This window comes from Phragmites australis, chromosome 9 (genome assembly GCF_958298935.1).
Source record: "Phragmites australis chromosome 9, lpPhrAust1.1, whole genome shotgun sequence".
NCBI lineage: Eukaryota > Viridiplantae > Streptophyta > Magnoliopsida > Poales > Poaceae > Phragmites > Phragmites australis.
Window position 1 is genome coordinate 34,463,298 of NC_084929.1, and position 13,828 is coordinate 34,477,125.

General features: G+C 42.2%; 1 protein-coding gene across 3 annotated transcripts; it reads left to right on the plus strand.

Annotated features, from left to right (window-relative positions):
- Positions 1-381: 381 nt before the first annotated feature.
- On the plus strand, positions 382-13,400 carry LOC133929376 (glutamate synthase 2 [NADH], chloroplastic-like). 3 transcript variants are annotated; one of them, XM_062376107.1, is made up of 23 exons: positions 386-587; positions 1,243-1,660; positions 1,809-1,928; positions 2,018-2,131; positions 2,221-2,373; positions 2,466-2,566; positions 2,871-2,967; positions 3,127-3,236; positions 3,362-3,465; positions 3,605-3,784; positions 3,876-4,219; positions 4,329-4,393; positions 4,471-4,940; positions 5,324-6,193; positions 7,871-8,025; positions 8,191-8,352; positions 8,589-10,157; positions 10,298-10,516; positions 11,186-11,460; positions 11,547-11,852; positions 12,031-12,298; positions 12,474-12,728; positions 12,834-13,400. In XM_062376107.1, exons 2-23 carry the CDS (start codon positions 1,298-1,300, stop codon positions 13,095-13,097), a joined length of 6,564 nt encoding a protein of 2,187 aa, XP_062232091.1. In that variant the 5' UTR covers positions 386-587; positions 1,243-1,297; the 3' UTR covers positions 13,098-13,400. The 3 variants fall into 3 exon arrangements, with proteins under 3 accessions (XP_062232093.1, XP_062232091.1, XP_062232092.1); XM_062376108.1 differs by having other exon boundaries at positions 386-582; XM_062376109.1 differs by lacking the exons at positions 11,547-11,852; positions 12,031-12,298; positions 12,474-12,728; positions 12,834-13,400 and having other exon boundaries at positions 382-587; positions 11,172-11,460.
- The last annotated feature ends 428 nt before the right edge of the window (positions 13,401-13,828 follow it).

Consider the following 13,828-nt stretch of genomic DNA (forward strand, 5'->3'; position numbering starts at 1 on the left):
AACTACAAGGGCTGTTAGACCGCCCTTTCGGTTATCTCACGCATTCACATTACAGGTTCATATTAGTCATGCATTCATATATCCTCTATAGATAATATATATGTAACTTCTCGTGAGTTATAATTCAATTAATGAAAGTGTACGTAATTATTCCCGCTTACAAGATGATACAATGAATGATACAACAATTAACTTAGTGGAAATGCTAACTTGTACACTCAGCGTTTGTTGTATAAAAACGTTGGTTTACACACCAAGAAAGTGAAAGCAAACATACAGCAAGAAATGAAAGGAGCGAAGAAGCAGAGGTGCAGAATAGAAAAGAAAAGGATTGTAGCACGCACGGGCCCCACACAAAAAATCCTATAAATCCATGTGTCTGCCACGGCGTACAGAGCGGTGTGATCCTGCGAGGTGAAGCGAAGGAGAGCGAGCGCCGCCGAGTCGAGTCGAGCCGAGACGAGAGGCGAGAAGCGGCGCGCGTCCGTCCCCATCCATCCCCCGCCGCCTCCATTTCCGATCTCCCCGTCTCGAAACGTTCCTCGGCGCCATCGGGGTGAAGAGCACGAGCTTCGGCGAAGAGTGAGGTACCTTACCGTTTGCTCGATCTGATCGAGCACCACACAACACGCTAAATTTTGTTTCGCCAACCTGCCTGCTTCTTGTTGGGTGTGATGCAGTAGACATGTCGATCTCTGTTTTCTTTTTTCCTTCTCTGTTTCCCTGATGTGTTCGGCCTCTTGTTTACACTTCAGACGCTGTTCCAATACTTCTTTTAGAAAAATCTCGTTGGTTTTATCCATAGCAAGCGAGGAAGCAGAGTAGCAGACAACTCTGAGCTTTCTGCATGCTAGCGCACTAATTTTTTAGGGTGGTTTAGGAGCCTGCTTGGTTTACGACATCAGTAACCTAAGACTAAATTTTGGTTATACCTACATAATTTAGCTAGCGTTTGGTTTGAAACTAAATTTTGAACCGTCTGGTTTTTTTTTGGTCAGACCCGTCTTTAGTTAACTAGTAGTCTTAGGACAAATTTTAGACGGTCGATTTGGCTGGCCGGATTTTGGCCGGCTGTCAATTTTTACATGGTTAGAAATTAAATAGCTATTTTTAATTAAATTTTGATATCACTACTTTGATTATGACTAATATTTGACTTGGCACTCTAGACCTGCATGCAAACAGCCCCTACGAACTTTCGGTGGCCCTTCGTAATCTCCAACGCTGTTCTGTTGCATGCAGATAAGTAACTGCCCACCTGCGCGGAGGCGGGCATTCCTTCCCACAAAGCCGGGCAATGTCGGCGGCGCAAGGCCTCGCTCTGAAGCTCCGCGCGGCTCCCGCGCCGGGCGGACGGAGGGTGCTTCGTGGCCGGACGACGGTGAGAGCGGCGGGAGCAGCGTATGGCGGGGCGCTGCAGCATCGCGGCTGCGGCGGCGTGTCGCTGGAGGCCGAGTGGTTTCTCCGCGGCGCGCCGCTCCCCGCCGCCCAGGAGCGCACCCGCGTGGTGCCGCGTGCGGCGGCTGCGGCGTCGGGGGAGGTCAGGTCGATGTCGAAGATCCCGGGGAGCAGCATTGGGCTCTACGACCCGTCGTTCGAGCGCGACTCCTGCGGCGTGGGCTTCATCGCCGAACTCTCCGCCGAGCCCAGCCGCAAAACTGTGAGCTTTCGCGACTAAGCGCTGCGCGCGACACTTGGGGTTGATTCTTCCATGTTGAAGGCCTGAAGCTTCGGAAATTCAGCGTCACGTCACGTCACGTCCCGTCCGTGCCTGAGTTGGTCTGTCATGGCTTGTGTCTGTGTTGTAGGTCGACGATGCCGTCGAGATGCTCGAGAGAATGTCTCACCGTGGCGCCTGCGGCTGCGAGAAAAACACTGGCGATGGTGCAGGCATCCTTGTTGCGCTGCCGCACGACTTCTTCAGACAGGCAAGCTTAGTTGAAGTTTCTGACGAGAGAGACAAGTGCTTTCTGTGCTTGAGGGATTCATTTCGGGTGTGATTTTTGTATTATGGCAGATCACCAAGGACTCTGGCTTTGAGATTCCGCAGCCGGGTGAGTACGCCGTAGGAATGTTCTTCATGCCCACTGATGAGGAGCGCCGTGAGAAGAGCAGGCTTGTGTTTCATGAGGTTTGTCTAGTGACGAAGCAGAAAAGAAAATTTGACTCTGACAGTAACAGATGCCATGCTCATTTTCATCTCGTATCCTTGAATTGCAGATAGCGAAGTTGCTGGGGCATGCAGTTCTCGGTTGGCGTCGGGTTCCCACGGACAACTCGGACTTGGGAAAATCGGCGCTTGATACTGAACCAGTGATTGAGCAAGTGTTTGTGTCCAAGAGTTCATGTTCCAAGGCTGATTTTGAGCAGCAGGTCATTTCATGAGCTATCAATATTGAAATTTTATGGGATTCATATGCGAAATACATTGTTCCTTGACTTTTTTATGTGAATTGCGACTGCAGATGTACATCCTACGGAGGTTGTCAATCAAGTCCATCCGAAAAGCTTTGGGTCTCCAGCGTGGAGGACCAAAGGATTTCTATATGTGCTCTCTATCTTCAAGGTTCTGATTCATTACCTTATTCAACAATTTTATTTATTTTCATTTGTGAAAGCTGAAATGATCAAGGATTTTAGTTACAATTTTATATTCTTGTATTGAGCAGTAATAAGCCATTATTAGAATTGTAACAAGCATGTTGAAAAAAATCATTTTAGGAATAAGGAACAGAAGAGAACATTTGGCCATTAATTTCTTTGTGATATTAGCTCTACGCCTCTACCCAAGTTTTTTATTATTTAACATGTGCATTCAATTTCTTGCTAAGCAATTATTCGCTTAGACTCATTTTTGTTATTTATTTCAGGACTGTAGTTTACAAGGGTCAGCTTAAGCCGAGTCAACTTAAGGGTTTCTTCTTTGCAGACTTGGGTGACGAAAGCTTCACAAGTTACATGGCTCTGGTAAATACATAACCCCATCAATCTTATTGGAATCAAGCAAATATCATTATCATAGTCAGCAGATTGGAAATGCTAGTAGTAATACGGTTTAAGGTCTTTATATTGTACAGACAAGAAAAGATGAACAGAGTATGATTTATAAGTTATGCATGCAAACAGGTCCACTCAAGATTCAGCACGAACACCTTTCCAAGCTGGGATCGCGCGCAGCCAATGCGTGTTTTGGGACATAACGGCGAGATCAATACCCTTCGAGGGAACAAGAACTGGTAAGTCTGCTGAGAATGTTCCTTTACTAACGTATCTGAATCTTGTAAGCAGCGATCTATATATGCTTATGCGGCATGAATTTCATTATCCTTAATTGATTCTGGTCTGTTTCCATGTTTGATAGGATGAAAGCACGTGAAGGTCTCTTGAAGTGCAAGGGACTTGGTCTATCAAGGGATGCAATGTCAAAACTTCTGCCTATAGTGGATGCTACCTCTTCAGATTCAGGTTCCACTTTCTATCTGTGTCTCTGAAACAAACTACACATATGTTTGGAACTCTATATGCCTTGTCACTTGACAAACGGAACTATATATATCTTGTCAAAGTCTATCGTTTGAATGAAGAATGATCCTTATGAATTCAGGTGCATTTGATAACGTTCTTGAGCTCCTAATCCGTTCTGGAAGAAGCTTGCCAGAAGCTGTCATGATGATGATCCCTGAGGCGTGGCAGAATGATGTAAACATGGACCCTGAGAGAAAAGCTTTATATGAGTTCTTTTCAGCCCTTATGGAGCCCTGGGATGGACCGGCTCTAGTATCATGTAAAAATCTAAAACCACTAAACTCTTTCAATATTTCTGAAAGCATTCTGATAAATGATTTCATTTAGGCTGACCTGGTTTTCACACACAGTTACTGATGGCCGTTACCTTGGTGCTACCCTGGATCGCAATGGTTTGAGGCCTGGCCGTTTTTATGTGACCAACAGTGGCCGTGTAATCATGGCTAGTGAAGTTGGCGTGGTTGACGTCCCTAATGAAGATATAGTGAGGAAGGGTAGGCTAAACCCTGGTATGATGCTTTTAGTTGATTTTGAGAACCATTGTGTTGTGGATGATGATGCATTGAAGAAACAATACTCCAATGCTCGCCCATACGGAGAGTGGTTAGAGAGACAACAGATACAACTTACGGATATTATAGAATCTGTACCTGAAACCAAGAGAGTTGCTCCAAGGATTTCTAGCGCACTTCCAGTAAGTTTATCATGTTGCTCACTTTCCAAGTTTTCTGTAGGGCTAGGAGTTTGTTGCTGAAAAAAACTTAGATGAACTATTTTATGGCTTCTTCTACACTTTGGTGCAGCAAAGGAATGATAAGAAGGAAGCTGTGGGTATCCATGGAATTTTGGCTCCACTGAAGGCCTTTGGGTAAGCGACGGCTCAACCGTGGTTTGGTGTTTTTCTGTCTTTTTTTTTTTACAAAATACCCAATTGATTGGCTTCAGGTACACGGTAGAAGCCCTGGAAATGCTGTTGCTCCCAATGGCCAAAAATGGATTAGAAGCTCTAGGATCAATGGGAAACGATACCCCACTTGCTGTGATGTCAAACAGAGAGAAACTGACGTATGAATACTTCAAGCAGATGTTTGCGCAGGTTACAAATCCGCCAATTGATCCAATCAGAGAAAAAATTGTCACATCTATGGAGTGTATGATTGGTCCAGAAGGTGACATATCTGAAACAACAGAACAGCAGTGTCATCGCTTGAAACTTAAAGGTCCTTTACTGCATATTGATGAAATGGAGGCTATTAAAAAGATGAATTTCCGTGGTTGGCGCAGCAAGGTGCTTGACATAACTTATCCTAAAAAGTATGGCAGGAAAGGTCTAGAACATACCTTGGATAAAATTTGCGAGCAAGCGCATGCAGCTATTCATGAGGGATACACTATTTTAGTTCTCTCTGATAGAGGTCAGTGTAGTTTATAACACAGAAGCACTTCAAACTCACCAGGCATGAATTATATATGCTTCGTTAATCATTTTATCTAGATATAGCTTCATGAGCATAATATTACTATGAATTGTATACTATTCATGCACGTCAATAGCACCTTCGAGCTTGAATCTGAATGCGCTCAGAGATCTGTTTATTTTTTATTACTGCAGCATATTAGTACCAATGGGTAAGTAAATTATTCTTTGGAAAGAAATTATGAATAAGTTTACTTTCTTGTGTTATTTCATCACATCATGTCAAAAGATAACATTTAAAATATTTCCCTCACATTAAGTTGATTTTAATTTTACTTGCTCATTGAAACGTCAGATATCAACTAAAATTTTTTCATACAGGGTTCTCTCCGGATCGTGTACCTGTCAGCTCCCTATTGGCAGTTGGAGCTGTTCATCAGCATCTTGTCTCAAATCTTGAGAGGACACGCATAGGGTTGTTGGTTGATTCTGCTGAACCTCGTGAAGTACACCATTTTTGTACCCTTATTGGATTTGGTGCAGATGCTATATGCCCTTATTTGGCTATAGAAGCGATACGGCAGTTGCAGATTGATGGGAAGATTCCTCCTAATGATGATGGGCAGTCATATACACAAGAACAACTCACTAAGAAGTATTTCAATGCTTCTAACTATGGAATAATGAAAGTTCTTGCAAAGATGGGAATATCCACCCTGGCATCTTACAAAGGTGCTCAGATTTTTGAGGCTCTTGGTCTTGCTTCAGAAGTGGTTAGCAAGTGTTTTGAAGGTACCCCTAGTAGAGTCGAGGGTGCGACATTTGAAATGCTTGCACAAGATGCTCTTTGTCTTCATGAGTTGGCGTTCCCGTCAAGAACTTTACCACCTGGAAGTGCAGATGCGAATTCTCTTCCCAACCCTGGAGATTACCACTGGAGGAAAAATGGAGAAATACACCTTAATGATCCTATCGCTATTGCAAAATTACAAGAAGCAGCTAGAATTAACAGCAGGGAAGCATACAAAGAATATTCTAGATGTATTCAGGAGCTGAATAAGTCTTGTACTTTGCGTGGTATGCTGAAGTTTAGAGAAATTCCGCTCAGAATTTCCTTGGACGAGGTTGAACCTGCAAGTGAGATAGTGAAGCGATTTTGTACCGGAGCAATGAGTTATGGATCCATTTCCTGGGAAGCTCATACTACCCTTGCTGAGGCCATGAACATAATGGAAGGAAAATCTAATACAGGTATATTCCACCGTAGATGAGATGAACACAGTTACCATTCTTCTGAAGGTCATATAATTTTGGGGAAAATTAATATTCTTAAATGGCAATTAACTATATTTGGTTGCTTTAGTTCTGATCTTTTTTTGTCTAGAATTCCTTGATGCCAACTGCTAAAAATCAACTGGCTCTGTTATGTCCTTGTAGCACAATTCATTTCGAGATCAATGCAGCTATGCTTACATACAATTTAGAAATGGTTTTCACCCGAAATATGGTAATAATATTACTAAGAGTGGTGTGGGGGGGGGGGGGGAGGGGGTGCCCTAATTAAGATCTCAAATTCGCCTTGTTTATTGGTAGACCTTAAACCTATAGTAGCTGTACTGCTTATTTTATGCATTAGGTAGGAGCTACCGTCAAAACAAAATTATAAATTGTTGCTGGGTCAACTTTGGATGGTGTAGATTTTTTTTTTCTCGAACAGTAAGGAGAGTTGACTGTCATTATATTAAAGAGGAGAAAAAGAGAACGATCCAAACAAAAACCAAAGAAAAAAGAGGACAAAATAACAGAACAACAGGACCACACAGTCCGATTAGCTTAAAACACATGTGCGCTACAAAATAGAGGAACACGACCAATGGAGACGCTTTAGACTATAAGCTCTGATAGACCCTTCGCACCCGTCGTGACCAAAAGTGCCGCCTCACCCTAGATGGCCCGATCCAGCAATCCCATATCCAGGGATGCACCCTCAAAGACTCAGGTGTTACGGTGCCTCCAGAGCATCCAAGCCACCAGGATGATTAGTGAATTGATTTCCCACCGGCGTTCCTTGGCACCATTGCCACGGCACCTCACCACTGTTAGAGATATATTGCCTTCTGTGTAATATCTCCGTATTTTAAGAGGGTCTTTGCATATTGCTCATATATACATGTATATATATTGGCCGCCTCTAGAGAATACAAGTTGCTATTCCTCCGGGGAATAACAATCATCACTCGTCATCGACTGAGGATGTTGAACCAGAGTTGTCGCGAGAAGACGCAAAAGGTGAGCAAATGTTGTGCCGTTTCATCGTCTTGATCACAGAGCGAACAATGGGGTGGATGTGGCAAACCACGGCAAGCCAAACGGTCAGCTGTCCAACAGCGGTTCCGCAAGGTCAACCAAAGAAAGAACTTGCACCTCAGTGGTGCTCAACTCCTCCACAGGCGTTTCCGTGGTTCAAAGCCAATGCTGCCGAGGAAGAAGCTTTTATTAGCTGGTTGCGCTGACTACTGCCTTGATGTCAAGCTTGTCCAAGTGTGGGTATCCGGTACGCCATCCTGGAGGATAAACTCGTCAACCAGATCCCAGAATTGTAGATAATCGACAATAGCATGGATGGAGAGCGTTCCCTTGATGTCCCTGATCCACCAACGATCTGTCAATGCCTCCAGCACCGTGCGCTGGTTTAAGGACCACTTGTTTCTCAACTTATCTAAAATAAAAGTTGTTTCTCAATTATCGTTCGCTGCATTCTTACATCTTCAAATTCCTATAATATCCAGGCTTCCTACTTGCAACTGTGCGTATGTATATTCTTATTTATGACTTATTCGTGCATAATTATTTACTCGGAATATAAAATTGCTAGTATAGTTGGTAATTAGTTCCATTTCATGCTGATTGGGATGCAAATATATGAAGGCGAGGGAGGGGAACAACCATCTCGCATGGAGCCTCTTCCTGACGGTTCGATGAATCCAAGAATAAGTGCAATCAAGCAAGTTGCAAGTGGAAGATTTGGAGTTTCTATCTATTATCTGACCAATGCAGTTGAGCTGCAGATAAAAATGGCTCAGGTATTTAACCATATTGGTTCTTACAACTGTTACAATTTAATTATGTATGCTTATGTGTACAATGTTGACTCAAAGAACCTGATCATGCGATATATGCATGATCACTACTGCTATGGCTATTCATCTTGTAGGAGAAATTTATATCTTGTACATCTAATTATACAGGGTGCTAAACCTGGTGAAGGCGGCGAGCTCCCTGGTCACAAGGTTATCGGGGACATTGCAGTTACAAGACATTCTACAGCTGGTGTAGGACTTATTAGCCCACCTCCACACCATGATATATATTCCATTGAGGATCTCGCACAACTTATCTATGACCTTAAGGTATACTCTCATTATGATGTTTCCAGTAGTACTAAGTTTTTAACGAGAATGCTATTATGACTACTTAGTGCAAGTCTCCAGTCTTACTTCTGCATCTATTTCTTCATAGATCGCCATTCGTTGCTAGCTTCACATGTCCAAGAACCTTTTGAATTTTAAATTGCACTTGCCAGCTTATGTTCTACACTTCTATCAAAGTTTGCTTGCTTATGCTATGGTTCTTCATTCTTCTGTAGAATTCAAACCCAGGAGCCAGAATCAGTGTCAAACTAGTTTCTGAGGCTGGTGTAGGAGTTGTCGCTAGTGGAGTCGTGAAAGGACATGCAGACCATATTCTCATCTCTGGGCATGATGGAGGCACAGGGGCTTCTAGATGGACAGGAATTAAAAATGCTGGACTTCCATGGGAGCTTGGATTAGCTGAGACACATCAGACTCTAGTGGCAAATGGACTCCGTGGCCGAACTGTTCTTCAGACAGATGGACAGTTGAAAATTGGCAGAGATGTTGTCATTGCTTGTTTACTTGGAGCAGAGGAATTTGGATTCAGTACAGCCCCATTAATTGCACTTGGTTGCATTATGATGAGGAAGTGTCATACCAACACTTGTCCTGTTGGTATTGCTACACAAGATCCAGTACTCCGAGAAAAGTTTGCCGGAAAGCCAGAGCATGTCATAAACTTCTTCTTCATGCTTGCCGAGGAGGTACGAGAAATCATGTCTCAGCTTGGTTTCCGCAAGATTGATGAAATGGTTGGGCGATCAGATATGCTTGAGGTTGATCCAGATGCACTGAAGGGCAACGAGAAACTCAAGAACATTGATCTCTCACTGATTCTGAAACCAGCTGCTGAAATTATCCCAGGGGCTGTTCAATATTGTGTTGAGAAACAAGATCACGGCCTTGATATGTCATTAGATAACCAACTCATAGCCTCCTCAAGAGCTGCCCTTGAGAAAGGCTTTCGTGTTTTCACTGAGACAGCAGTCAAGAACACGAACCGAGCTGTTGGCACTATGCTCAGTCACGAAGTAACAAAACTATATCGTATGCATGGTCTGCCTTCAGATACTATCCATGTTAAGCTCAATGGAAGCGCTGGTCAAAGTTTTGGAGCTTTTCTCTGTCCTGGAATCACTCTTGAGCTTGAAGGAGACAGCAATGATTATGTTGGTAAAGGATTATCTGGTGGGAAGATCGTTGTGTACCCACCCAGAAACAGTCGATTTATTCCGCAGGACAATATTGTGATTGGTAATGTGGCTCTGTATGGTTCTACAAAGGGAGAGGCATATTTTAATGGTATGGCAGCAGAAAGGTTTTGTGTCCGCAATTCAGGTGCTCAAGCAGTAGTCGAAGGAATTGGGGATCATGGATGCGAGTACATGACAGGAGGCATTGCTGTTATTCTGGGAAAAACTGGTAGAAACTTTGCTGCTGGCATGAGTGGGGGTATTGCTTATGTTTATGATGTGGATGGGATGTTCAGTACTCGCTGCAATTGTGAGTTAGTTGACCTGTATAGTGTAGTCGAAGAAGATGACATTGTAACATTGAGGATGATGATAGAACAGCATCGACTCAACACAGAAAGTGTTTTGGCCAAAGATATACTATCTAATTTTGAGGGTCTTCTTCCGAAATTTGTAAAAGTATTTCCAAGAGATTACAAGCGGGTTTTGGAGAATCTGAAGGCGGAAAATGCTGCTAAAGAAGCAGAGCAAAAAACGATTAAAGTGGGGGTGGATAAGAAGGCAGGTGAAGCAATTAAAGCTCCAGATGGTATTTCAGTAACTACAAAGGTAAAATATGGTTTAAATGGAAATTATTTCATTCTATGTATAGTAATATCTAAATTTACCTATTGGAAGATAATGATGTCCTTCTGAAACATAGTTATGTGTGCTTTCTGGGTCTGACTTCTGATCATGTTGGCATGCAGAAAGTGAAGGACAGAAAGTCATCAAGTCGACCAACACAAGTTTCCGATGCTAAAAAGGATCGAGGTTTTGTAACTTATGAGCGAGAGGGGATTTCTTATAGAGATGCAAATGAGCGTGTTAAAGATTGGAATGAAGTTACAAATGAATTGGTTCCTGGGCCACTACTAAACACACAATCCGCTCGATGCATGAGTTGCAGCACTCCTTTCTGTCATCAGGTGATACTCAAAGTTCTGCTCTTTCTGCTTAAATTTGTTAAATTCATTGCATCGAACATATGAATGTAAATCTATTATCATTAGTTTGTTGGCATCATCATCTTTTTCAGCATCTTATGCGAAAACGAAAATGTAATTAGAGCCAACAGCCCAAGACTGATGTCTAAGTCATCATTTGTCACAGGCATCTTGTTCTGTTATTAGACCAGAAAGTTATCCATTGTTGCCGTAAACCTTGCTTTTCCTTACAGTATCTTTATACGCATGCCCTTTGCTGTTAATTTTTTACGATCTTAATGTTCTTATCTATGTTAATACAAAAGGCACCAGATATATTCTTTTTGTAGATCTAGACAAGTTTGTGTACACATAATAATCTAGCCAACCAATAATTGGCATCCAACAGTCGAGATTCATTTGGTGTCCTACTGTCCTAGCAGTAATTATTACATTAACTATACCTCAAATAGCATTAATGTGTAAGCTGCTAATTACTGTGCCATATTAAACACTCTCCTTTTATTGTTCTTCAGTAACTAATAATGATATTGATTTATATTGTTTTTTCATCTTTTTATAATGTGGATTTGACATACATGCTGGCTAGTCCATACAAAAACAAATTTTCATGGTATGATCTTTATAACTTTCTTAGATAAAAATCTGCAGGAAAGTTTTGGTGCTGGCTGTCCTCTTGGAAATAAGATCCCTGAATTCAATGAATTAGTTCATCAAAACAGATGGCGTGAAGCCTTGGATCGCCTACTTGAGACTAACAACTTCCCTGAGTTCACTGGACGAGTTTGTCCTGCTCCTTGTGAGGGTTCATGCGTACTTGGCATTATAGAGAATCCCGTATCTATAAAAAGCATAGAATGTGCCATCATAGACAAAGGCTTCAAAGAGGGTTGGATGGTACCACGTCCCCCACTTAAGAGAACAGGGTATGCTTTTGCTGCCATCTTTTGGCTTACTTTACTACTGCATGAGTGAAAGCATGTTTTAATAGTTACATCTATTTAATCTGCAGAAAGAAAGTTGCTATTGTTGGCAGTGGCCCAGCTGGTCTAGCTGCAGCAGATCAACTGAACAAGATGGGCCATTTTGCTACTGTGTTTGAACGTGCTGACCGTATTGGAGGCCTGATGATGTATGGAGTTCCAAACATGAAGGCAGACAAAGCTGGCATCGTTCAGCGCCGTGTTGATTTAATGGCTGAGGAGGGGATTACATTTGTTGTGAATGCCCATGTTGGAACTGATCCTTTGTATTCTATTGAGCGGCTCCTATCTGAGAATGATGCAGTTATTTTGGCTTGTGGGGCTACAAGGCCAAGGTGATTCAATAAACACTTCAAATTTGTTGGAGTTCAAATTAATTTTTCAAACATCATCCTTAACACCAATATAAAGTCTAAACTTTATTAGTTATGTTAGTCATATCTTTAAATACCATCTTTTGAATTTTCATGTATTTGAAAATTTGCTAATATCTAAAGCATTATCCTCGAGCAGAGATCTCCCTATTCCTGGACGTGAATTGTCAGGCATCCATTTTGCTATGGAATTTCTTCATGCCAATACCAAAAGTTTACTTGACAGTAACTTAGAGGACGGTAACTACATATCCGCTAGAGGGAAAAAAGTGGTTGTAATTGGCGGTGGAGACACAGGTACAGATTGCATTGGGACATCCATTAGGCATGGTTGCAGCAACCTTGTAAATCTTGAACTTCTACCGGAACCACCAAGAGAGAGGGCACCTGACAACCCGTGGCCACAGGTTAGTACTCTCATTGTGAAAAATGATAGCGTCTTTATCACCTTACTCATTTGGATAAATTTACAAATGTATGAATTGTAAGCATTGTGTTGTTCCTTAAGCCATTGCCTGCACTTCCATATCATTATTGTACTGTGGTTCATTCTCATTGTGGTACGTCTATGATCGCATTTAGTGGCCAAAGATCTTCCGTATTGACTATGGGCACCAGGAAGCAGCTAGCAAGTTTGGAAAAGATCCAAGAACTTATCAAATCCTCACAAAATGTTTTATTGGAGATGGAAATGGAAAAGTGAAGGCCCTTGAGGTAGTACGTGTTGAATGGGGCAAAGTGGATGGAAGGTTTCAATTCAAGGAGATTGAAGGATCACAAGAAATTATCGAGGCAGATCTTGTCCTCTTAGCTATGGGATTCCTGGGTCCTGAAGCGGTTAGTTTTCCCACCTTTTTCTCCTAAAAGATTAGCATGATGCTAGCGTTGCATGAGATATTTGTCCATGGATCAAGTAACATATAGTGCTTACACTTTCTGCAGGATATTGCTGAGAAACTGGGTTTAGAGCAAGACAAGCGATCAAACTTCAAAGCTCAGTTTGGAAACTTTGCTACTAATGTGGAAGGTGTGTTTGCTGCTGGAGACTGCAGACGTGGGCAATCACTAGTCGTTTGGGCAATCTCAGAGGGGCGGGAAGCTGCAGTAGAAGTAGACAAGTTCCTGTCAAGAGATAAAATGAATGCTACGGAGGACATTGCAGCCCCAAGTCCAAGCGAAAGTCTTGTTCAACCCGTAGCTGCATAAACAAAGTTAGCATTTCTATAACTTTTTGGTAGATTTGTGTTTTCCTTTCTGCGCTGAGAAAAGAAAATGACGATTTTAATTGTAAAAAGTAAAAGAGAGGGCTCAATTATTAGAAAGAAAGGAGAGCCTGTGCTGTTATATATTAGGTTGACAGCAGTAGGAAATTCTTTTGGTGCAACTTGGTGTTCTTTTCCCGTTTCTTCTTGTGAAGAAATGACGGATTTGTAAATTTAGGAATAATGTATATCTTACAGAAGGGAAATTGTTGACAGTAATTTGTAAAACTATATTTCTCTTTTGTCTCTCTTTTCGAGTACATGTATAACCCTGCTGCTATACATCAATTGTGTGGTGTATTTGAATTATTGATAACAAGAGGTGTATGGAGAAGCTGTGCCTAGCGCAGTTGGCCAGAGCACGTTGTTGCACCCATACCGCCGTGTTCGAGGCCCCGCTTCACATTGGTTCTCACTAATTTCACAGGGGTTTTCTTACTGTATTTCCCTCAAAAAACAAGCAAGAGGTGTATGGATCTGTTCAAGGAAAACTGGTATATTAGCTGTGTAGCTGCTGTTTTCCATTGTTATGCCGAAACCCAGTCCTGTGATGTTTGCTGCCTATGCTCTCAAGTTTCCCTAAATTACTTTACCATCTTTGCATGACATGGTCCGGTGTTGCTAACTGTTTTTTACTTTGTATGATTGGATCAAAGTCATGCACCATTAGTCTAG

Excerpts from the sequence above, each read along its gene's own strand:
- LOC133929376 (XM_062376107.1), top strand. The coding sequence starts at position 1,298 with ATGTCGGCGGCGCAAGGCCTCGCTCTGAAGCTCCGCGCGGCTCCCGCG. Across the intron at positions 1,661-1,808 it reads CCGAGCCCAGCCGCAAAACT|GTCGACGATGCCGTCGAGAT; the intron begins GTGAGCTTTCGC and ends TCTGTGTTGTAG. Across the intron at positions 10,158-10,297 it reads GTATTTCAGTAACTACAAAG|AAAGTGAAGGACAGAAAGTC; the intron begins GTAAAATATGGT and ends GTTGGCATGCAG.